The sequence below is a fragment of the Strix aluco genome, chromosome 18, assembly GCF_031877795.1.
Source record: "Strix aluco isolate bStrAlu1 chromosome 18, bStrAlu1.hap1, whole genome shotgun sequence".
NCBI lineage: Eukaryota > Metazoa > Chordata > Aves > Strigiformes > Strigidae > Strix > Strix aluco.
In genome coordinates, this window is record NC_133948.1 from 10791524 (window position 1) to 10815141 (window position 23618).

Consider the following 23618-nt stretch of genomic DNA (forward strand, 5'->3'; position numbering starts at 1 on the left):
GGATGGGTGCTCCCATCCCCTGTCCCCTGGGTGGCTCCTGACAGCTCTGATGGGGTGACTGCAGCTGAGCACTGGCGCTCTCGGCATAGCTGTGACCGTAAGCCACTCTGTGCAGGGCCACAGGGAAACTGCCCTAGGGCTGTGCTGTGGATGGGAACAGGGCATGTGGCATGCAGGGGCCCACGCTGTCGTGGCACAGGGTGCAAGGGACAGACTGGTGCATGTGTATGACTGGTGGCTACACCAGCACCCCCATCCCAGGGGACATGGGGGTGACTGAGGAAATGGGGACAGAGCCAAGGCTGGCTGGCAAAGGGGCATGGCTGGCTGTGGCCCCACCACAAGCCATGTGTCTCTGTAAAGGACCTGGCACCCAGAGGCCAGTGGGCAAGGGACGTGGACAGCGCAGCCAGGGCCGTGTGCTCGCTGCTGGCATGGGGGAGCTTGGACCAGGCTGCTGCCGCAGGCTGCTCATCCCCTGGTCTTGGCAGTTCCAGGGGTGTTCATCAGGGTCCCCAGGGGTGAGCAAGAGCGGCAGAGAGCACCAGCAATATATATATATGTGTGTGTGTGTGTGTGCGCGCGCGCGCACACACATGTGTGTGTTCCCATTCCACCCCCCATCCATACTGGTGCCACTGGGGTGATGCCGGGGTGAGCGGGCGCATTGGAAGGACACAGAGACAAGGATGCTGAGCCAGCGCTAGTTCAGTGTCGGTGTTTATTTGTGTGACACTCAGGGTGGGGGGACAGGAGCAGGGGACAGGGGGATGTGAGGAGACACATTTGTGATGGAGGGGGAGCTGCTGTTCCCAGCAGCGGGGAAGAGGGAGGGGGCTGGCAAGGGGCTGCCAGGCGCGGGGAGGTCCCGGCGGGGTTAGAAGCATTCGGATTTGTTCAGGGTCTTCACCACATTGCTGGCCTCGTGCGTGACCTTGCAGGTGATGGTTTTGCACTTGTTCCACTCAGAGGCAGTCAGCGTCATGTAGCTGCTGGCCATGTACTTGTTGTTGGTTTGCCGCTGGGGCTGACTGGTCTCGACACCACTGTTGAGGGTGCAGCCTTCAGCTGACCAGTCCATCTTGGCGGCGCCGGGGTAGAAGTCTCCCGCCAGACACACCACAGTGGCTTTGCCCTGCGACATCTCCTCCTTGGACGGTGGGAAGAGGGTGACGGTGGGGGCGGCCTTGGGCTGACCTGCAATGGGGAGAGAGAGCAGCGTGGAGTCAGGGGGTGCCCTGTCACAGCCCCCTGCTTGCCTGCCCTGCCTGCCCTGCCTGCCCAGCTGGCACTGCCCAGAGACTTCCCACTTCCCCCACAGCTAAGAGTTTATCATTTATCACTCTAACGTTTTAGATTTGGAAAACATCTACATATATATCTTTAGTATATATATGTATATATAGACATATACGTGTATGTGTAATACATATACACATATATACACATCCCATATGTACTTGTATATGTTATATATACACTATAAGTATATATATGTGCATAGGCACATTATATATTATAGATATATATACAGCTGATATACATAATATATGTATATTATATGTCACATATATAAAATATCCAATATACTACACATCTATGTAGTATACATCACTATATACATATATGTGTAATTATATATCATTTATATAATATACATATTTATGTATTTATATATATGTCACATATATAAAATATATATGAGATATATAATATATATATGGCATATATATATAAAACAAAATCTCTGGTTAGTTGCCATAAACCCATTTCTTTCCATTTAAAAGGCAATTTTTTAAAAAATCAAAATTTCAAAGACAAACCATCCTGTTTTCTGCCCAGTTTTGCTTTTAGACACTTTCAGACTTATCTCAGAAAGAGTACAACTAAGAATCACCCAAAGGAAGATGGAGAAAAGATGTTTGGTCTCTCTGAGGTGGTTCTGCTGTATTCTCAAATGTACAAAGTCTCTATCTCTGTCTCTATCTCTATTCAAAACCCAGAAGACTCCACAATTAAAAACTTTCTGCCAAAGAAATTAGCAAACTACATTTTTCTCTGTTTTATGCCCCTAGTAATTTGGTTCAGATTGGGATTTTTGGCCAAATTATTTTAAAAATTGCAGACAAAGACAGACAAATGATGTTCCTGGCAGCATTTTCAACACAATAATCTCCATTTTTGACATGGCTTACCCAGACAACAGGTTCTTTAAGATACCCCTGAAAACTTTTGGTTAAGATCCCAGGACATGCCATTTTAACACAAAGTCAGATGGGACTTCAGCCTGCTTATGTCCGAGGATGGGCTGCCATTTCACAGCGCCTGCACCCTCAACTGCGGGACCCTGCAGAGAAGTCCCTGCTCCTCACCAAGGGTGACAGACTTAGTCCTCAGGACTAAGAGTTGAGGACTTAGACCTTAGTCTAACAATTAATTTCTTTAACAAAGACCAAAATTGACTTTTTTAGAGACCTAAACCTGAGATTCTGAAATAGGGTCCCTGAGACCAGACACATTTTATGGCCAAATTTTAAGATCTTTCAATTGAGAAAATACCCCCCAATCTTCCGTGGCACAGCCCTAAACCCTGCGCTTAGTGCCCATTCCCAAACCAGCGGCAAACCCCAGCCCAGCGCCAAGTCCAAGGTAAAAACCCCCAAATCACCAAAAATCGACAAAATGTCACAATTTCGTGGTGGGGAAGGAAAGACAGAGAAGAAGTCGGCGACTCACCTAGGACGGTCAGGAGGGTCCCGGCCCCGAATACACCACACAGTGATACAGGGCTGTGCAAAAACTTCCTGCTTCATGGTAGAAGCGCTCCGGGGCCCCATGGACGTAGAAGGATGAAGATGGTGAGATGGAGGTGTCCTGATGGACACAACAGGATGAAGGTGATGGGATGGAGGTGTCCTGATGGACACAACAGGATGAAGGTGATGGGATGGAGGTGTCCTGATGGACACAACAGGATGAAGGTGATGGGATGGAGGTGTCCTGATGGACACAACAGGATGAAGGTGATGGGATGGAGGTGTCCCGATGGACACAGCAGGATGAATGCATGGTGCTGGATGTGCCCCGGTGGATATGGCAGGGCCGGAGCAGCAGGACAGCTGTATGGGGATGACTGTGTGTCCCTGCTGGAGGGGCCATGGCAAAATGGGTGGCCTTAGCCCTGCCATCTGTCATGGACTGCATTGGCCAGGCTCTCCAGAGCCGTGGCTGTGTCACTGGCTGCTCCAGAGATCCACTGCTACCCAGGACCGGGCGCCTTGTTCTTGTTACAAGCCCATGTCCCTGCCTGTCGTGTGAGGATGTTAATCCCAGGTGAGAAAGGGCTGGTGGAGGCTTTGGGTGCCCCTAAGGCATGACAGGCAGAACCTTGCTTCAACCTGCACTGCTGCCATGAGGGGGTGCTGGTCCTGGGTGGGCACTGGGGAGGCCACGCATGATGGCTGTGTCCCAGCTGCCAGGGATGAGCCGAGGAAGCCATGCAGGGCAGTCTCCGTTGCTGCCACGTCACTCCCCCAGACATGCCAGGAAGCAAACAACAAGGGAAAGGGTAGGATGCAGCATTGCAGCATAAACCATCCTGAACACCCCTGTAACTGCCAAGACCAGGGGATGAGCAGCCTGCGGCAGCAGCCTGGTCCAAATGGGGACCACTGGCAATTGAACAGTATGTGTGTGGGTAAACCTCATGAATAAACCATCCATCCATCCTTCCCACTGCCCAGGAACACCAGCGCTGGCATAGGTGCTGTGGTTTCATAGGGGACCCCCACCTCCCCTTGCCTGTGCCACCCTGCAGCCTGACCCTGCTCTCTGAGGCAAAACCAGACCCTGGCACAGCTCGCAGCCCTACCTGGGCAGGATTTTCAGTGTCTGGCGGGTGGGCGAGCCTCCTTGCAGCAGCTGTGTTGGGGCGTCCTGTGCTGGGGCAGCATGTGGCAGGGAAGTGGCGTGGCCCCAGCTGCTGTCACACTGCTCCTGCCACTGTGCCGGAGCTCAGCCCTGCGCTCGGGGCTGGGTGTGGGGCACTGAGCCATCCCGCCAAGGGTAAAAAAGCATTTCCCTTTGTCACATCTGGCATCTCGGCACTGGCAAAAACACTAGTGTGGGGTTGGTTCCCGTGAGGGGGAGTGCAGAGCCCCGCTGAGCCAATACAGCCTGCCAGCCATGACGGAGGATCACGCCCTGGGATGCTTGCTGAAGGCGCCTATTGCTGCATCAGTGGGTGATGACCAATGGCTGAATTCACAGGGTGTTTTATTTCTGCCCTAACAGAGCTCAGTGCATGTCTCAGCACTTAATGCCCTGCCTGGGTCAGGGGACCCGGTCCGCAGGTGAAGGGGAGGTCTAGAGGCATCAGCCAGCACTGGGTGCTGCAGCAGAGAAGCCCTGGCCGGCTGCTTTCTCCAACTTAATTTAGCTCCCACCTTTGCTGCAGGAGATCAAGCCAGTGCCCACAAACTCAGCTACACTGCTTTTTGGAGGCTGAAGAGGTGGCCATCGTCCTGAATGCCTGAAGAGACAACCTTGTCCTGAGCCAGCAAGCCCAACTCCTCTTGCTCACACTTGAAGCCTTCCACTTCAACCCCCGATATATTTCCTCACCATACCATAGAGCACAGCTGGGAGTGTCTCCTTAGGAGAAAGAGAAATGTTAAGAAATCTCTGTTTCATAAACTCCAATATAATCTGGCTGTCTGGCAAATATATAGATACACTTTTACCCAGTAACTCCTGCACTCAGACAAGATGAACGAAACTCAGGGGATCAGTAGAGGGTCTGCAGATTTGAAAGGACCAAAAACATTTTGCAAGTAGCAAAGCCCATTATCCCATAAAACCTTGTTTCCTCCTGTCAAAGAAAGGCACATGAATGTGTTTCAGTGTGGTTAGGCAGACGGACACACTACTATAACCAAATGGAGATGTTGAAGAAAGAAAAAAACCACCTCAAACCCCAGGAAGAGCCCATACAGGTCCCAGCACTGGACAGACCATGTGTGAACATCAGAGTGACTTACTGAGGATATTCAGCTGGGTCCCACTGCCAAAGAAATAAACGCAGTGACACATTGCTGTGCAGGACACCGAGCAGCTGCTTAGGCCCAGCCAGTGGCCCCGGCGCCCCAGGCTGCTGCTCCTTGTAGCACCCTATTAGCCCCCGCCTTCACAGCCCCTTGGAGCAGCAGCCCTCGAGTGACTGCTCCTGGGAGCATCTGCCTAGGGCCATGACACACAAAGGGGGTTGGAGAGGAGGCATCAGAGGCTGTTGGTAAAGAGGAAGAGCTGGGACTAGCAGAGAAAATTGTGCAAGGTATGCAGATGCCTACATACATCTGAAATAGTCAAGGCAGGGGTGAACCAGGATGGGTTTCAGCTAGAGCAGATTAAATACAAATTCCCCACGGGAGGCTTGGCTACTGCTTTATAAAGTATTTTCCCAGTGTGGTGCAAATCTCACAGGGCACAGAGTGCTCAGCTCTGGGCAAACTAGCTCTTGGAGCACTGAATTTCAATAGCACCAGCTTAAATTGAACAAAAAGATATTCAAATGTTGTGGTTTGTGCAAGTGGTTGTAGAAAGAGGCAAAGTCAGTGAACCTCCTGAGTCACTATAAAATAAATGATGCTTCGAAGATTTTGTGGTTTGAGGCACTTCCTGTTTCAGAGGTTTAGTTTGCCTCTGGGTAAGCTTATGCATTGGTGCAAAGGCTGAAACTAGACAGAAAAATCACTGAAATTGTCTATGCAAAGGATTTAGCTGAAGCCAATGCCATCTGTTTTGGACAGCCAGTTTCTGAGCATTTCTCAGACTTTGATGAGGTTTCAGTTTGATGTTAAGAGAGGGCAATAAAGGGGGACAACACTCAGCGTGAAAGTCCAGCTCTTCTCCTTGGAGGGAGGCATGAAGGAGAACTGATGCTGGGCTGGCTGTACCAGGGGTGTTGGCCTTCAGCACCTGCCTGACACATGGCCTCGGCAGGAGCAGGGGCAGGTGAGGGGGTGCTGGTCCTGGGTGGGCACTGGGGAGGCCACGCATGATGGCTGTGTCCCAGATACCAGGGATGAGCCGAGGAAGCCATGCAGGGCAGTCTCCGTTGCTGCCACGTCACTCCCCCAGACATGCCAGGAAGCAAACAACAAGGGAAAGGGTAGGATGCAGCATTGCAGCATAAACCATCCTGAAACTGCCTTGGCATGGCTTGTGCAAATACCTACCCCCAGAAACAGCTTCCTTTATAGTTAAAATCAGCACTTCTGGGGGAAGCAGGTAACCTGAGACCAGGGGCTCCTGTCACAGCTGGGCTGGGAGGACAGGCAGGCAGCCGGCAGGCCCCAGGGTGCGAGATGGGGATCACAGGAGACCTTGGACCCTCAGGGTTGCTGGTCGTCTTCCCCTCCCCAAATGACAGGGCATGGGTACAGACCTGGGGCTCTAAGGAACGGCTGAACCGGGACACCAGGAACAGGCACCTGCAGCACAGGGCAGCAAGGCCAGCAACATGGTGGAAACCTGCCCCACCATCACACAGGGACAGCAGAGACTCCTAACTGTTCCCTGCAATGGCGGGAGGTTTTTCTATCACTTCCCCATTGCTCTGTGTCAATGTGTCAGCACTGCTGCTGCTGTCGTAGCTACCACAGTAATAGACAGCCTCGTCCTCGGCTTGGACCCCAGTGATGGTTAACGTGGCTGTGGAGCCAGACTTGGATCCGGAGAATCGCGAAGGGATGCCCGAGGGTCTCTTGTCGTTGTAGTAGATCACAGTGACAGGGGCACTGCCAGGGACCTTCTGCTGGTACCAGCCATAGCTGTAGCTACTCCCAGAGCAGGTGATCTGGACAGTTTGTCCCGGGTTCGCTGACACCGAGGGTGGCTGAGTCAGCGCTGCCTGGACCAGGGAACCTGGAGAGGGAGAGGAGAGAGGGGAGAAGATGGGGGTCAGCCAGTGCCCCAGGAGCATGGCCCCCCACAGGCAGGGGGATGAGCCCCTGTGCAGAGAGTCTGGCCAGGTCACCTGAGACATGGGCGAGCACCACGAGGAGGAGAGGGGCCCAGGCCATGGCGCGATTCCACCAGCTCCGTGTCCCCACGCCGATGGGGCTGTGCTGTGGACCCTGACTCCCTTTTAAGTGCCCACCCACCTGGGCACGGCCCCTCCATGCAAATCTGACCCCACGGTCACAGCCGGATCCTGCCTGCGTCTCTCTCCACACCTCCCTCCCCGCTCCACGCCCAGCCCCACCACCCCAGATCAGCGGGGCTTGTCCCCGGGCACAGAGCGGAGACACGTCCCAGTTCAGAGCCCAAAACCCGCCAGCATGGACTCCCCCCCACTAGCCTGAGCCTGGGGCTGCAGGGCCAAAGGGCACGGGAGAGCCAGGATGCTGGGGGCGAGGGTGGCAAGCGGCACCCAGAGCTCCAACATCCCCGTCATGGGTTGTGGGGAGCAGATGAGCTGGTGCTTGTGCCGGGGATGGAAGGACAAGCCCTTGTCCAGGCTATTGCCACTGGGGTGGATTCTTGGGTTCCAGCTGGGCCCAGCTAGCAACAGCAGTGGTGAAAGGGATGGGAAGAGGCAGGAGTAAAGCCCCGTTTCCATCCCTCCGGGGTCCCCAGCTGAACATTATCTGCAACCAGTGAGCACACAGGATCTTAACCTGGAGTGCTTGAGGGGAGCAGGGCTGAGAGCCGGGCTCATTAGAGAGCAGAGTAGCCTTCTCCCCTGAGGACCGCAGGGTGCTTGGTGCAGCCCTGCCTGTGCCCACCTGGCCCCAACCCATGGCACGTGGCCCCCCACTCCATACCACAGTCCCGGGCACAGAGCTGGGGGACAAGATCACCTGGGACCCAGCTGCCCACATGGCAGCTCCCAGCACCACAAGTGCAGCTCCCATGGGCCCAGCAGCCCTGCCCAAAGCCTGGCCCTATCACAGCCTCAAACCCAGACCTTGTCCCCTGCCCCTCACACTCATGGGGTCACAGGAAATGTCACTGCTGAAAACAAGCAGCACCCCATGACACAGGAGAGCCGGTGTCTTTGTCCCCAGCAGTAGCCACAGTCCCAGGGCCCTGCATCAGGATGGGGACAGGCTCAGGGTGCCGGGCAGCCCCTTGCTGTCTAGGGGTTGTAGTGGGAGATTGCCCAGTGCCAGGGGCTTCCCCGGGGGCCAGAGGTGCTGGGGGGGTCCTGTGCAGGCTGAGCATGACCCAATGGTCCAGCACTGGGCAAACACAGCCAATGTTGAAGTAGCCCATGAGCTCCTCTTGTGACATGGCAGATCCTCTTCCGGCCACTCCTACTCTGCCCCAGGAGCATCACACATGGCCCTGGAGATGTTGCTCCTTTGGGAAATGTCCCTTCCCACGGTTCGAATGTAGAGCTTTGGCCCAGCTGCGCAGCCCATGGCATGTTCCCACCTCCTGGTGCTGGGGTCACATTTTCAGCAGGGCTGAACCCCGCAGGGGTGATGCTCTGGGGGCTCCTGGAACAGTTGGTTTTGGAGGAGAGAAGGGAGGCACCTGAAAGTCTCTGGGTACCAGCTGGGGAGAGTGAGGGATCTTGGACCCACAGAGTGGGGCAAGGAGAAGACTGGTGGGGGTCTTCCCCTCCCAAAAAGGCGGGAGACAGGCATACACCTGGGTTACCTATGGGATGGCCAGGCCAGGACACGAGACACAGCCACCTGCACCACAGGGCAGCAAGGGCGGCGCCATTGCAGGCACCCGTGCCACCATCAAATGGGGACAGCAGAGACTCCTAACTGGTCCCTGCAATGGGAGCAGGATTTTTGTATCACTCCCCCTTTGTTCCGTGTCACCGTGGCAGCATTGCTGCTGCTGTCCCAGCTACCACAGTAATAGACAGCCTCGTCCTCGGCTTGGACCCCAGTGATGGTTAACGTGGCTGTGGAGCCAGACTTGGATCCGGAGAATCGTGAAGGTATGCCTGAGGGTCTCTTGTCATTCCAGTAGATCACAGTGACAGGAGCACTGCCAGGGACCTTCTGCTGGTACCAGCCATAGCTGTAGCTACTCCCAGAGCAGGTGATCTGGACGGTTTGTCCCAGGTTTGCTGACACCGAGGGCGGCTGAGTCAGCGCTGCCTGGACCAGGGAACCTGGAGAGGGAGAGGAGAGAGGGGGGAAGACAGGGGTCAGCCAGTGCCCCAGGAGCACGGTCTTCCACAGGCAGGGGAATGAGCCCCTGTGCAGAGAGTCTGGCCAGGTCACCTGAGACATGGGCGAGCACCACGAGGAGGAGAGGGGCCCAGGCCATGGCGCGATTCCACCAGCTCCGTGTCCCCACGCCGATGGGGCTGTGCTGTGGACCCTGACTCCCTTTTAAGTGCCCACCCACCCAGGCACGGCCCCTCCATGCAAATCTGACCCCACGGTCACAGCCGGATCCTGCCTGCGTCTCTCTCTCCACACCTCCCTCCCCGCTCCACGCCCAGCCCCACCACCCCAGATCAGCGGGGCTTGTCCCCGGGCACAGAGCGGAGACACGTCCCAGTTCAGAGCCCAAAACCCGCCAGCATGGACTCCCCCCGAATAGCCTGAGCCTGGGGCTGCAGGGCCAAAGGGCACGGGAGAGCCAGGATGCTGGGGGCGAGGGTGGCAAGTGGCACCCAGAGCTCCAACATCCCCGTCACGGGTTGTGGGGAGCAGATGAGCTGGTGCTTGTGCCGGGGATGGAAGGACAAGCCCTTGTCCAGGCTATTGCCACTGGGGTGGATTCTTGGGTTCCAGCTGGACCCAGCTAGCAACAGCAGTGGTGAAAGGGATGGGAAGAGGCAGGAGTAAAGCCCGTTTCCATCCCCCCGGGGTCCTCAGCTGAACATTATCTGCAACCAGTGAGCACACAGGATCTTAACCTGGAGTGCTTGAGGGGAGCAGGGCTGAGAGCCGGGCTCATTGGGGAGCAGAGTAGCCTTCTCCCCTGAGGACCGCAGGGTGCTTGGTGCAGCCCTGCCTGTGCCCACCTGGCCCCAACCCATGGCACGTGGCCCCCCACTCCACACCACAGTCCCGGGCACAGAGCTGGGGGACAAGATCACCTGGGACCCAGCTGCCCACATGGCAGCTCCCAGCACCACAAGTGCAGCTCCCATGGGCCCAGCAGCCCTGCCCAAAGCCTGGCCCTATCACAGCCTCAAACCCAGACCTTGTCCTCTGCCCCTCACACTCATGGGGTCACAGGAAATGTCACTGCTGAAAACAAGCAGCACCCCATGACACAGGAGAGCCAGTGTCTTTGTCCCCAGTGGTAGCCGCAGTCCCAGGGCCCTGCATCAGGATGGGGACAGGCTCAGGGTGCCGGGCAGCCCCTTGCTGTCTTGGGGCTGTAGTGGGAGATTGCCCAGTGCCAGGGGCTTCCCCGGGGGCCAGAGGTGCTGGGGGGCTCCTAGGCAGGCTGAGCATGAGCCCAACGGGCCAGCACTGGGCAGTCAGAGCCAACGCTGAAGTAGCCCATGAGCTCCTCTTGTGACATGACAGATCCTCTTCCGACCACTCCTACTCTGCCGCAGCAGCCTCACGCATGGCCCTGGAGATGTTGCACCCACGGGAAATTTCCCTTCCAGGGATTGAATGCAAAGCTTTGACCGAGCTGCACAGCCCATAACATGTTCCCACCACTTGGTGCTAGGGACACATTTTCAGCAGGGATAAACCCCGCAGGGGTGATGCTCTGGGGGCTCCTGGCACAGCTGGGCTGGGGGGAGGGCAGGGAGGCACCTGAAGGTCACTTGGTACCAGCTGGAGAGCGCAGCAGACCTCGGACCCACAGAGTGGGGCAAGGAAAAGACTGGTGGGGGTCTTCCGCTCCACAAATGGCATGGGACAGGCACAGACCTGGGTTATCTATGGGATGGCCAGGCCAGGACACAAGACACAGCTACCTGCAGCACAGGGCAGCAAGGGCAGCACCATTGCAAGCACCTGTGCCACCATCACACAGGGACAGCAGAGACTCCTAACTGGTCCCTGCAATGGCGGGAGGATTTTGTATCACTTCCCCATTGCTCCGTATCAACGTGTCAGCACTGCTACCACAGTAATAGACAGCCTCGTCCTCGGCTTGGACCCCAGTGATGGTTAACGTGGCTGTGGAGCCAGACTTGGATCCGGAGAATCGCGAAGGGATGCCCGAGGGTCTCTTGTCGTTATCATAGATCACAGTGACAGGGGCACTGCCAGGGACCTTCTGCTGGAACCAGCCATAGTAGCTGCTACTACCGGAGCAGGTGATCTGGACGGTTTGTCCCGGGTTCGCTGACACCGAGGGCGGCTGAGTCAGCGCTGCCTGGACCAGGGAACCTGGAGAGGGAGAGGAGAAAGTGGAGATGATGGGGGTCAGCCAGTGCCCCAGGAGCATGGCCCTCTGCAGGCACGAGGAGGGGCCCCTGTGCAGAGAGTCTGGCCAGGTCACCTGAGACATGGGCGAGCACCACGAGGAGGAGAGGGGCCCAGGCCATGGCGCGATTCCACCAGCTCCGTGTCCCCACGCCGATGGGGCTGTGCTGTGGACCCTGACTCCCTTTTAAGCGCCCACCCACCCGGGCACGGCCCCTCCATGCAAATCTGACCCCACGCTCACAGCCAGATCCTGCCTGCGTCTCTCTCTCCACACCTCCCTCCCCGCTCCACGCCCAGCCCCACCACCCCAGATCAGCGGGGCTTGTCCCCGGGCACAGAGCGGAGACACGTCCCAGTTCAGAGCCCAAAACCCGCCAGCATGGACTCCCCCCCACCAGCCTGAGCCCAGGGGCTGCAGGGCCAAAGGGCACGGGAGAGCCAGGATGCTGGGGGCGAGGGTGGCAAGCGGCACCCAGAGCTCCAACATCCCCGTCACGGGTTGTGGGGAGCAGATGAGCTGGTGCTTGTGCCGGGGATGGAAGGACAAGCCCTTGTCCAGGCTATTGCCACTGGGGTGGATTCTTGGGTTCCAGCTGGACCCAGCTAGCAACAGCAGTGGTGAAAGGGATGGGAAGAGGCAGGAGTAAAGCCCCGTTTCCGTCCCTCCGGGGTCCTCAGCTGAACATTATCTGCAACCAGTGAGCACACAGGATCTTAACCTGGAGTGCTTGAGGGGAGCAGGGCTGAGAGCCGGGCTCATTAGAGAGCAGAGTAGCCTTCTCCCCTGAGGACCGCAGGGTGCTTGGTGCAGCCCTGCCTGTGCCCACCTGGCCCCAACCCATGGCACGTGGCCCCCCACTCCATATCACAGTCCCGGGCACAGAGCTGGGGGACAAGATCACCTGGGACCCAGCTGTCCACATGGCAGCTCCCAGCACCACAAGTGCAGCTCCCATGGGCCCAGCAGCCCTGCCCAAAGCCTGGCCCTATCACAGCCTCAAACCCAGACCTTGTCCTCTGCCCCTCACACTCATGGGGTCACAGGAAATGTCACTGCTGAAAACAAGCAGCACCCCATGACACAGGAGAGCCAGTGTCTTTGTCCCCAGTGGTAGCCGCAGTCCCAGGGCCCTGCATCAGGATGGGGACAGGCTCAGGGTGCCGGGCAGCCCCTTGCTGTCTAGGGGTTGTAGTGGGAGATTGCCCAGTGCCAGGGGCTTCCCTGTGGGCCAGAGGTGCTGGGGGGCTCCTGGGCAGGCTAAGCATGAGCCCAACAGGCCAGCGCTGGTCAGTCAGAGCCAATGTTGAATTAGTCCATGAGCTCCTCTTGTGCATGACAGATCCTCTTCCGACCACTCCTACTCTGCCCCAGGAGTCCAATGCATGGCCCTGGAGATGTTGCGCCCACGGGAAATTTCCCTTCTCAGGGTTTGAAGGCAAAGCTTTGGCCCAGCTGTGCAGCCCATGGCATTTTCCTGCCATCTGGTACTGGGGCCACATTTTCAACAGGGATAAACCCCGCAGGGGTGATGCTCTGGGGGCTCCTGGCACAACTGGGCTGTCAGGAGGGCAGGGAGGCACCTGAAGGTCTCTGGGTACCAGCTGGAGAGTGCAGCAGATGTCAGACCCACAGAGTGCAGCAAGGAGAAGACTGGTCGGGGTCTTCTCCTCCACAAAGGGCAGGGGACAGGCATACACCTGGGTTATCTATGGGATGGCCAGGCCAAGGACACGAGACACAGCCACCTGCAGCACAGGGCAGCAAGGGCAGCGCCATTGCAAGCACCCGTGCCACCATCAAATGGGGACAGCAGAGACTCCTAACTGGTCCCTGCAATGGCGGGAGGTTTTTGTATCACTTCCCCATTGCTCTGTGTCAACGTGGCAGCATTGCTGCTGCTGTCGTAGCTACCACAGTAATAGACAGCCTCGTCCTCAGCTTGGACCTCAGTGATGGTTAAGGTGGCTGTGGAGCCAGACTTGGATCCGGAGAATCGCGAAGGGATGCCCGAGGGTCTCCTGTCACTAGCATAGATCACAGTGACAGGGCCACTGCCAGGGACCTTCTGCTGGAACCAACCATAGTTGTAGCTACTCCCAGAGCAGGTGATCTGGACGGTTTGTCCCGGGTTCGCTGACACCGAGGGCGGCTGAGTCAGCGCTGCCTGGACCAGGGAACCTGGAGAGGGAGAGGAGAGAGGGGAGAAGATGGGGGTCAGCCAGTGCCCCAGGAGCATGGCCCCCCACAGGCAGGGGGATGAGCCCCTGTGCAGAGAGTCTGGCCAGGTCACCTGAGACATGGGCGAGCACCACGAGGAGGAGAGGGGCCCAGGCCATGGCGCGATTCCACCAGCTCCGTGTCCCCACGCCGATGGGGCTGTGCTGTGGACCCTGACTCCCTTTTAAGTGCCCACCCACCTGGGCACGGCCCCTCCATGCAAATCTGACCCCACGGTCACAGCCGGATCCTGCCTGCGTCTCTCTCCACACCTCCCTCCCCGCTCCACGCCCAGCCCCACCACCCCAGATCAGCGGGGCTTGTCCCCGGGCACAGAGCGGAGACACGTCCCAGTTCAGAGCCCAAAACCCGCCAGCATGGACTCCCCCCCACTAGCCTGAGCCTGGGGCTGCAGGGCCAAAGGGCACGGGAGAGCCAGGATGCTGGGGGCGAGGGTGGCAAGCGGCACCCAGAGCTCCAACATCCCCGTCATGGGTTGTGGGGAGCAGATGAGCTGGTGCTTGTGCCGGGGATGGAAGGACAAGCCCTTGTCCAGGCTATTGCCACTGGGGTGGATTCTTGGGTTCCAGCTGGGCCCAGCTAGCAACTGCAGTGGTGAAAGGGATGGGAAGAGGCAGGAGTAAAGCCCCGTTTCCATCCCTCCGGGGTCCTCAGCTGAACATTATCTGCAACCAGTGAGCACACAGGATCTTAACCTGGAGTGCTTGAGGGGAGCAGGGCTGAGAGCCGGGCTCATTGGAGAGCAGAGTAGCCTTCTCCCCTGAGGACCGCAGGGTGCTTGGTGCAGCCCTGCCTGTGCCCACCTGGCCCCAACCCATGGCACATGGCCCCCCACTCCATACCACAGTCCCGGGCACAGAGCTGGGGGACAAGATCACCTGGGACCCAGCTGCCCACATGGCAGCTCCCAGCACCACAAGTGCAGCTCCCATGGGCCCAGCAGCCCTGCCCAAAGCCTGGCCCTATCACAGCCTCAAACCCAGACCTTGTCCTCTGCCCCTCACACTCATGGGGTCACAGGAAATGTCACTGCTGAAAACAAGCAGCACCCCATGACACAGGAGAGCCAGTGTCTTTGTCCCCAGCAGTAGCCACAGTCCCAGGGCCCTGCATCAGGATGGGGACAGGCTCAGGGTGCCGGGCAGCCCCTTGCTGTCTTGGGGCTGTAGTGGGAGATTGCCCAGTGCCAGGGGCTTCCCCGGGGGCCAGAGGTGCTGGGGGGGTCCTGTGCAGGCTGAGCACGAGCCCAGTGGTCCAGCACTGGGCAAACACAGCCAACGCTGGAGTAGCCCACAGGCTGCTCTTGTGGCAAAGCAGATCATCCCCTGGTCAGTCCTGCTCTGCCCCAGGAGCCTCATGGATGATGCTGGAGATGCTGCACCCATGGGAAATGTTGCTTCCCAGGGTCTGAAGGCAAAGCTTTGGTCCAGCTGTGCAGCCCATGTCATGTTCCCACCTCCTGGTGCTGGGGCCACATTTTCAGCAGGGCTGAACCCCGCAGGGATGGTGCTCTGGGGGCTCCTGGCACAGATGAGCTGGGAGGAGAGCAGGGAGTCACCTGGCAAGGCCCTGGCTACTACCTGGGGAACTCAGGGGACATTGGACACACAGACTGGGACAGAGAGGGGACTGGTGGGGGTCTTCCCCTCCCCAAATGGCAGGGGACAGGCACAGACCTGATGCTCTAATGGACGGCCGAGCCAGGACACCAGGCACAGGCAACTGCAGCACAGGGCAGCAAGGGCAGCGCCATGGTGGTGATCTGCCCCACAATCACAGAGGGACAGCAGAGACTCCTAACCGCCTTCTGTCATGGCAGGAGCCTTTTGTACCACTTCCCCTTTGCTCTCTGTCACCATGGCACCAGTATAGCTGTCCTCGTAGCCACCACAGTAATAGACATCCCCATCCTCAGCTTGGACCCCAGTGATGGTTAACGTGGCTGTATAACCAGACAAAGATCCAGAGAATCGTGAAGGGATGTCTGAGGGTCTCCTGTCATTCCAGTAGATCACCGTGAGAGGGGCACTGCCAGGGACCTTCTGCTGGTACCAGCCATAGTAGCCGCTGCTACCCCCGGAGCAGGTGATCTGGACGGTTTGTCCCGGGTTCGCTGACACCGAGGGCGGCTGAGTCAGCGCTGCCTGGACCAGGGAACCTGGAGAGGGAGAGGAGAGATGGGAGAAGACAGGGGTCAGCCAGTGCCCCAGGAGCATGGCCCCCCACAGGCAGGGGGATGAGCCCCTGTGCAGAGAATCTGGCCAGGTCACCTGAGACATGGGCGAGCACCACGAGGAGGAGAGGGGCCCAGGCCATGGCGCGATTCCACCAGCTCCGTGTCCCCACGCCGATGGGGCTGTGCTGTGGACCCTGACTCCCTTTTAAGTGCCCACCCACCCGGGCACGGCCCCTCCATGCAAATCTGACCCCACGCTCACAGCTGGAACCTGCCCGCGTCTCTCTCTCCACACCTCCCTCCCCGCTCCATGCCCAGCCCCACCACCCCAGATCAGCGGGGCTTGTCCCCGGGCACAGAGCGGAGACACGTCCCAGCTCAGAGCCCAAAACATGCCAGCACGGACTGCCCCCCACCAGCCTGAGCCCAGGGGCTGCAGGGCCAAAGGGCACGGGAGAGCCAAGATGCTGGGGGCAAGGACGGGCAGGTGTCTCTCAAGGCTCCCTGTGGTGGGGCTGTATGATGTCAAACCCCAGCACTTTTGAACGTACAGTTGGCATCTTTCTTTGCTACAGGTGTCCCAGCCACCTAAGGTACCCTCATGCTCTTCTGCTTTTCTGCCCTGGCTCTTCCCCTGCCAGCCCAGCCCCACAGGTCAAGACCTTTGCTCTTCCCAGGAATCCACTCCCCAGCACAACAGGAGCCATCCGGCACTGAGCCCCAGGTGCTCCAGCAGTGCCTCCCCATGACCTGGTCACGAGCCCAGTGGACCGGTGCTGGGCAAATGCAGCCAGAGCTGGGGCATCCCAGGAACTCTGCTCGCAGTGGTTGGGGCAGCCCCCGGCCAATCCTGCTCCAAGCCAGGGCACAGGGATTGCTGCCACCTTTGGCAACATCATGCCCAACCCAAGAGTGTCTGCATCTGTGGGAAATGCCCCCATGCCCACAATCCCTCCCTGTCCCAGACGCTGTCCCCTCCAAGGTGCCCGGGGCACAGAGCACAGTGGGCAGAGGCAGGGCAGAGCTGCAGGTGGGCTGTCTCTCTGTGGTCAGCTCAGAGAGGACCTGCTGGAGCAGAGCAGGTGCCCCACAGCTGGAGCTGCCTCACAGGCACACATGCTGCTTCAATGCCTCGTCCAAGCAACAGCAGTGGCGGCAGCAGGTGACACCCAAATGGCCCTGGGGCAACAGTGGGTTTGGGCCTCATGTTCCCAGTGCTGGAAGTCACCATAACGCTGACCAGCACTGGTGTGGTGTCCCAGAGAGCACAGTAAGAGACAGCCTCTGCCTGAGCTTGGACGTCACTGATGGGTAATGTGGCAATGGAGTGGCATGTTTCCAAGTGCTGCACATCCCCTCCCGAGATCAGGGCAGGAGACAGGCAGAGACCTGGGCCTTTATGGGGTGACTCAGCCAGGACACCAGGCACAGCGACCTGCAGCACAGGGCAGCAAGGGCAGGGCTAAGGCAGGGACATGCCCCACCATCAAACGGGGAGAGCAGAGACTCCTAACTGGTCCCTGTGATGGGGAGAGGTTTTTGTATCACTTCCCCATTGCTCCGTGTCAGCGTGGCAGCATAGTTGCTGCCGTCGTAGCTACCACAGTAATAGACAGCCTCGTCCTCGGCTTGGACCCCAGTGATGGTTAACGTGGCTGTGGAGCCAGACTTGGATCCGGAGAATCGTGAAGGGATGCCTGAGGGTCTCTTGGTGTTATCATAGATCACAGTGACAGGGGCACTGCCAGGGACCTTCTGCTGGTACCAGCCATAGTAGCTGCTACCCCCGGAGCAGGTGATCTGGACGGTTTGTCCCGGGTTCGCTGACACCGAGGGCGGCTGAGTCACCGCTGCCTGGACCAGGGAACCTGGAGAGGGAGAGGAGAGAGGGGAGAAGATGGGGGTCAGCCAGTGCCCCAGGAACACGGCCTTCCCTGAGCAGTGGTATGGGGCCCCTTGCCCAAAATTCCTAATTGTAAATAGGGACCAACAGACCCATGCAGAGAGCCCAAGGTCTGAGCCCTGGGGTTCTGTGAGGAGAACTGACAGGAGCCTGAGGATGTGGCTGTCAGCAGCATGAGGCCGTGGGGCAGGCGACAGGGCAACACCGTGCTTTTTGTCAGGACAAACAGAGCTCCAGGGTCACCTCCTTCATGGCATGGTACAATCAGAAGGACATTCACAGCCATAGCCATACAGAGGGGACATGAAGGTGCCCCAGCCCCACATACCTGCTCAGCCATGAGAGAGAAGGGCAGAGAATCTCCATTTTAAAATCCTATGTAGCTCACTTCCACATCTCTCTGTGTCACCACAACAGCATCACTGCTGCTGTCCCAGCCACCACAGTAATAGACAGCCTCGTCCTCGGCTTGGACCCCAGTGATGGTTAATGTGCCCGTGGAGCCAGACTTGGATCCGGAGAATCGCGAAGGGATGCCCGAGGGTCTCTTTGTGCTTTCATAGATCACAGTGACAGGGGCACTGCCAGAGACCTTCTGCTGGAACCAGCCATATTCATTGCTACTCCCAGAGCATGTAATTCAGAGAATGTGTCTCAGGTTCTCTGACACTGAGGGCGGCTGAGTCAGTGCTGCCTGGACCACAGATCCTGGAGAGGGATAGGAGAGAGGGGAGAAGAAGGGGGTCAGCCAGTGTCCCAGGAGCACGGCCCTCCCCGGGCAGAGGGACAGGTCTCCAATGTCGAACAGTCCTGATGCCACAGAGGGACCCACAACCCCACAGACAAAGCTGAAGACTAGAGACCCGTGGCCCTACAAGGAGACTTGGCAGTAGCAGGGAAGTGAAACAACACCCTCACAGGGAACGGGACCTGGTCATGGCTACAGAAATGTCTGGGGAGCAGAGCCTGGCCTGGCTGAGAGCAACCCAGCAGAGGCAGCTTCAGCAGCAGCAGGAGGTTGGGGCTGCCAGGAGCAAAATGCAGTGGGGCTGGGGATGAGGTGTTTCCTATTATAGAGATGGAGAAAAGGAACCCCCAGCCCCAGAGTCACCTCCTGTGCCTTGGGGTATGGATGTGGGGACATTCACAGTCATGTGCTTGGACAGGGGACAGGAACCTGCCTCAGCTCCACAGCCACAAATCTGCTTGTCCATGAGGGAAAAGGGCTTAAAACCTTCCTCTTTGATGTGCAGGTCTGTGTCTCAATTCCCCATTAGTCAGTGGCTTCATCACCCCGGTCAGCACTGCTGCCGTCCCAGATACCACAGTAACAGCCTCATCCTTGGCTTGGACCCCAGTAATAGTGAAAGTGCCCATGGAGCCAGACAAGGATCCAGAGAATCACGAAGGGATGTTGCTCTTATAAATCACAGTGACAGGGGCAGTGCCAGGTTTCTGCTCATACCATCCATAATAACCATAGCTGCTCCCGGAGCAGGTGATCTGGACGGTTTGTCCTGGGTTCGCTGCCACTGAGGGCGGCTGAGTCAGCGCTGCCTGGACCAGGGAACCTGGAGAGGGAGAGGAGAGAGGGGAGAAGACGGGGGTCAGCCAGTGCCCCTGGACCACAGTCCTCCCCAGGCAGCAGGATGGTGTCCTTGTGCCCAAAGGCCCTGGCCAGGTGCAGCAATTCTGTCCAGGGCACCTGAGCTGTGGGCGAGCACCACGAGGAGGAGAGGGGCCCAGGCCAGCCAGGCACCAGGTGACCAGGCAGCAGCTCCTGACCCAGGATGGGCATGGAGTGAGGGTGCTGGGCAGCTCCTTGCTGTTTGGGGTCATAGTGGGAAATTGCTCAGTGTCAGCGGCTTCCCCGGGGGCCAGAGGTGCTCGGGGGCTCCTGCCAAGGCTGAGCATGAGCCCAACGGGCTAGCACTGAGCAAACACAGTCAACGCTGCAGTAGCCCATGGGCTTCTCTTGTGGCACAACAGAGCAGCCCCTGACCAGCCCTGCTCTGCCCCAGCAGCCTCATGTGTGGCCATGGAAATGCTGCACCCACACAAAATGTCCCTTCCCAGGGTTTGAAGGCAAAGCTTTGGCCCAGCTGTGCAGCCCATGGCATGTTCCCACCTCCTGGTGCTGAGGCCACAGTTTCAGCAGGGCTGAATCACCCCAGGATGATTCCCCAAGGGCTCCTGGCCCAGCTGATCTGGGAGGAGAGCAGGGAGTCACCTGGCAGGACCATGTGTGCCAGTGGGTAATTTGGAGGACCTTGCAGGCTGTGGGGCAGGGACAGAACTGCTGGGCATCATCCCCTTCTCAGATGACCACAGACAAGCACAGACCTGGAGCTGTAAGGGACAGCCAAGCCAGGACACCAGGCACAGGCACCTGCAGCACAGGGCAGCAAGGGCAGGGCCATGGCAGGGACCTGCCCCACCAACAAACTGGGACAGCAGAGACTCCTAACTGGCCCCTGTGATGACGGGAGGCTTTTGTATCAGTTCCCCATTGCTCTGTGTCACTGTGGCACCAGTATAGCTGTCCTCGTACTGACCACAGTAATAGACAGCCTCGTCCTCGGCTTGGACCCCAGTGATGGTTAACGTGGCCGTGGAGTCGGAGAAGGATCCGGAGAATTGCGAAGGGATGTCTGAGGGTCTGTTGTCATTCCAGTAGATCATGGTGACAGGGTCACTGCCAGGGACCTTCTGCTGGTACCAGCCAGCATAACTATAACTGCTAACCCCAGAGCAGGTGATCTGGACGGTTTGTCCCAAATTCGCTGACACCGAGGGCGGCTGAGTCAGCGCTGCCTGGACCAGGGAACCTGGAGAGGGAGAGGAGAGAGGGGAGAAGATGGGGGTCAGCCAGTGCCCCAGGAGCACAGCCCTCCCTGGGCAACTGGTTGGGGACAGAACCCCTGAGCCCGAAGGCCCCGGCTGGGCATAGCGAGTCTGGCCAGGGCACCTGAGCCATGAGCGAGCACTGCGAGGAAGAGAGGGACCCAGGCCATGGCACAATCCCACCAGCTCTGTGTCACCACACTGATAGGGCTGTGCCCTGGACCCTGGCTCCTTTTTAAGTGCCTGTCTGCCTGGGGCATGACCCCTCCATGCAAATGTGACTCTACACCTCGGGCTGTATCCTGCCAGGACCGCCCAGAACAGAGAGGGGCTGGGGCAGCACCAGCTGCAGACAGCTCTGGGGACATGGCATGGGGTGGCACCAATGACTTTCTGCCCCCCAGTTCCAGACATCAGGACAAATCTCTCCTTTACTCAGGTCCAGCTGCAGCCTTTCCCCCTGCCCAGCCCTTCTCCTGCCCTGTCACGGCCTGGGGCAATCTGAGGAGCTATTGCCCAACCCCATGCCTTTGAGCTCTGCCCCACATCCCAGCGCTCTCCAGATTGGCTCAGGCCTCTCACGGGCCATCCCCAGGGCACACTGCAGTGCCTGTGGGGCAGCTCCAGTGGGCAGGGTCCCTGGGCATGAAGCCACAAGCTCCCCTGGGCTGTAGCCCTTGGTAGACTGTCACTGCTCAGGCTTCCCAGCAGCAGGGCTTTGCTCCCCAAAACTCCTCATCCCAGGGTTTGAAGGTGAAGCTTTTTCCTTGCCCCTCAGTCAGCAGCACAGTCCTGAATACCCACGATGGGGCTGAGCTTTCAGCAGGCTGTACTCCCCCATGGCGATGCCCAGGAGCAAGGCAGAGACCTTCCTGCAGGCAGGTCCTGTCCAAGCACAGGCAGGTGCCCCTCACCTGCAGCCCAGGTCAGCTGAGCTGCCCCAGCCTGCACTCAGCCGTGCTGGTCACGCTGCACCCATGGCAGCACCAACAGATTCTCAGCCCACACCTCCTCCTGCCAAGCCCTTGCACGTCCCCGCAGCACAAGGGCCTCTGAAACAGCCCAGCGTTGTCATGCTCCCTCCCTGCTGCACAGCTCCAGCAGGAGCCTTGTGGCTGCAGGAGCCGTTGGACATTTCTGTGCTGGTGCTCGCGCAGGGCTGTGTTGGCTGGACACCTCCCGGCCAGGGAGAAGCCCACCAGCAGCTGCAGCGTCTCATGGCAGCTCCAGGACAAGAGGGTGGTGGGGAACAGGTGCCAGTGAGGAGGGGGGTCCTAGTGCAACAAGGGACAGGGATGGGAGGAGGGCTGCTGGTGGTCATCACCTCCCCAAATGACAGGGGACGAGCACAGACCTGGAGCTGTAAGGGACAGCTGAGCCAGGACACCAGGCACAGGCACCTGCAGCAGAGGGCAGCAAGGGCAGGGCCATGGCAGGGACCTGCCCCACCATCAAACAGGGACAGCAGAGACTCCTCACTGGCTCCTGTAATGGCAGGAGGTTTTTGTATCACTTCCCCATTGCTCTATGTCAATGTGTCAGCACTGCTGCTGCCGTCATCGCTACCACAGTAATAGACAGCCTCGTCCTCGGCTTGGACCCCAGTGATGGTTAAGGTGGCTGTGGAGCCAGACAAGGATCCGGAGAATCGTGAAGGGATGCCCGAGGGTCGCTGGTTGCTCTTGTAGATCACAGTGACAGGGGCACTGCCAGGGACCTTCTGCTGGTACCAGCCATAAGCACTGTTGCTACTCCCGCCCTAGATCTAGCTGCTGTGCCCCAGGGACACGGACATGGGGGTGGCTCAGCCAGAGCCGTGTGAGAGTAAGGGGCTGAGGCAGAAGCTCTCCCTACCCAGCCACAGTGCCCAGGGCTCCCATGGGGTGGCAAATGCCCATGCACCGAGACCCACACACCCAGGGTGGCTGCAAGGCCACAGGGCCCCAGGCAAGACTCTGTCTGGGGGAACAGAAACGCAGCAAAGTTTTTCTCAGGCAGCTCCGCAGGCTCTAGCTCCTAACACTGTCCCAGGCTCCTCTGCCCCTCACGTGGATATTGGGCAGTCAGGAAGAGCCCAGCCAGGGTCTTTCTAGCACCAGGGCCCCGACCCCTGGGGACATAGTCACAGCCCTGAGACAATGGGCACATGGGGGAGGGCATCGGCAGGGAAAAGGAAAAACCCCAAAGCCAGAGAGAGGGGCCAGCCTGGCTGTGAGGCAGGAGAAGATAAAATTGACCCCTTTGACACTCAAGGACTCACTTGCCTGTGGCTCAGTGTCACCATGAGATCAGCAATGTTGCCATCTTTGCCACCACAGTAATAGACAGCCTCGTCCTCGGCTTGGACCCCAGTGATGGTTAACGTGGCTGTGGAGCCAGACAAGGATCCGGAGAATCGTGAAGGGATGCCCGAGGGTCTCTTGTCGTTGCTGTAGATCAGTGACAGGGCCACTGCCAGGGACCTTCTGCTGGTACCAGCCATAGTAGTTGCTGCTACTCCCAGAGCAGGTGATCTGGACGGTTTGTCCCAGGTTCGCTGACACCGAGGGCGGCTGAGTCAGCGCTGCCTGGACCAGGGAACCTGGAGAGGGATAGGAGAGAGGGGAGAAGAAGGGGGTCAGCCAGTGCCCCAGGAACACGGCCTTCCCTGAGCAGTGGTATGGGGCCCCTTGCCCAAAATTCCTAATTGTAAATAGGGACCAACAGACCCATGCAGAGAGCCCAAGGTCTGAGCCCTGGGGTTCTGTGAGGAGAACTGACAGGAGCCTGAGGATGTGGCTGTCAGCAGCATGAGGCTGTGGGGCAGGCGACAGGGCAACACAGTGCTATTTGTCAGGACAAGCAGAGCTCCAGGGTCACCTCCTTCATGGCATGGTACAATCAGAAGGACATTCACAGCCATAGCCATACAGAGGGGACACGAAGGTGCCCCAGCCCCACATACCTGCTCAGCCATGAGAGAGAAGGGCAGAGAATCTCCATTTTAAAATCCTATGTAGCTCACTTCCACATCTCTCTGTGTCACCACAACAGCATCACTGCTGCTGTCCCAGCCACCACAGTAATAGACAGCCTCGT

General features: G+C 58.4%; 1 protein-coding gene and 2 gene segments (V, D, J or C); all 3 read right to left on the reverse strand.

Moving 5' to 3' along the window:
- Positions 1-704: 704 nt before the first annotated feature.
- On the reverse strand, positions 705-13745 carry LOC141931861 (immunoglobulin lambda-1 light chain-like). 5 transcript variants are annotated; one of them, XM_074844535.1, is made up of 4 exons: positions 13670-13745; positions 13267-13557; positions 2737-2772; positions 705-1197 (listed from the first exon to the last, which is right to left on the reverse strand). In XM_074844535.1, exons 1-4 carry the CDS (start codon positions 13713-13715, stop codon positions 878-880), a joined length of 693 nt encoding a protein of 230 aa, XP_074700636.1. In that variant the 5' UTR covers positions 13716-13745; the 3' UTR covers positions 705-877. The 5 variants fall into 5 exon arrangements, with proteins under 5 accessions (XP_074700636.1, XP_074700633.1, XP_074700637.1 ...); XM_074844532.1 differs by having other exon boundaries at positions 13264-13557; XM_074844536.1 differs by lacking the exons at positions 13267-13557; positions 13670-13745 and adding exons at positions 8849-9139; positions 9252-9328.
- Positions 13746-14623: 878 nt separating this feature from the next.
- LOC141931599 (Ig lambda chain V-1 region-like) lies at positions 14624-15963 on the reverse strand. The segment is given in 3 exon segments: positions 14624-14724; positions 15419-15775; positions 15888-15963. Coding segments are annotated over 3 exon segments (504 nt in total).
- A 1339-nt stretch (positions 15964-17302) lies between these two features.
- On the reverse strand, positions 17303-20727 carry LOC141931600 (Ig lambda chain V-1 region-like). The segment is given in 2 exon segments: positions 17303-17661; positions 20665-20727. Coding segments are annotated over 2 exon segments (405 nt in total).
- Positions 20728-23618: the final 2891 nt, after the last annotated feature.

What these genes read in the sequence shown, in the direction of transcription:
- LOC141931861 (XM_074844532.1), bottom strand. Translation starts at nt 13,715, where the DNA reads ATGGCCTGGGCCCCTCTCCTCCTCGTGGTGCTCGCCCATGTCTCAG. An exon ending in CGACAGCAGCAGCAATGCTG is followed by an intron (nt 2,773 to 13,263) that starts CCACGTTGACAC and finishes TATCACTGTGTG; the next exon opens with GTGTATTCGGGGCCGGGACC. An exon ending in GACCCTCCTGACCGTCCTAG is followed by an intron (nt 1,198 to 2,736) that starts GTGAGTCGCCGA and finishes TCCCCATTGCAG; the next exon opens with GTCAGCCCAAGGCCGCCCCC.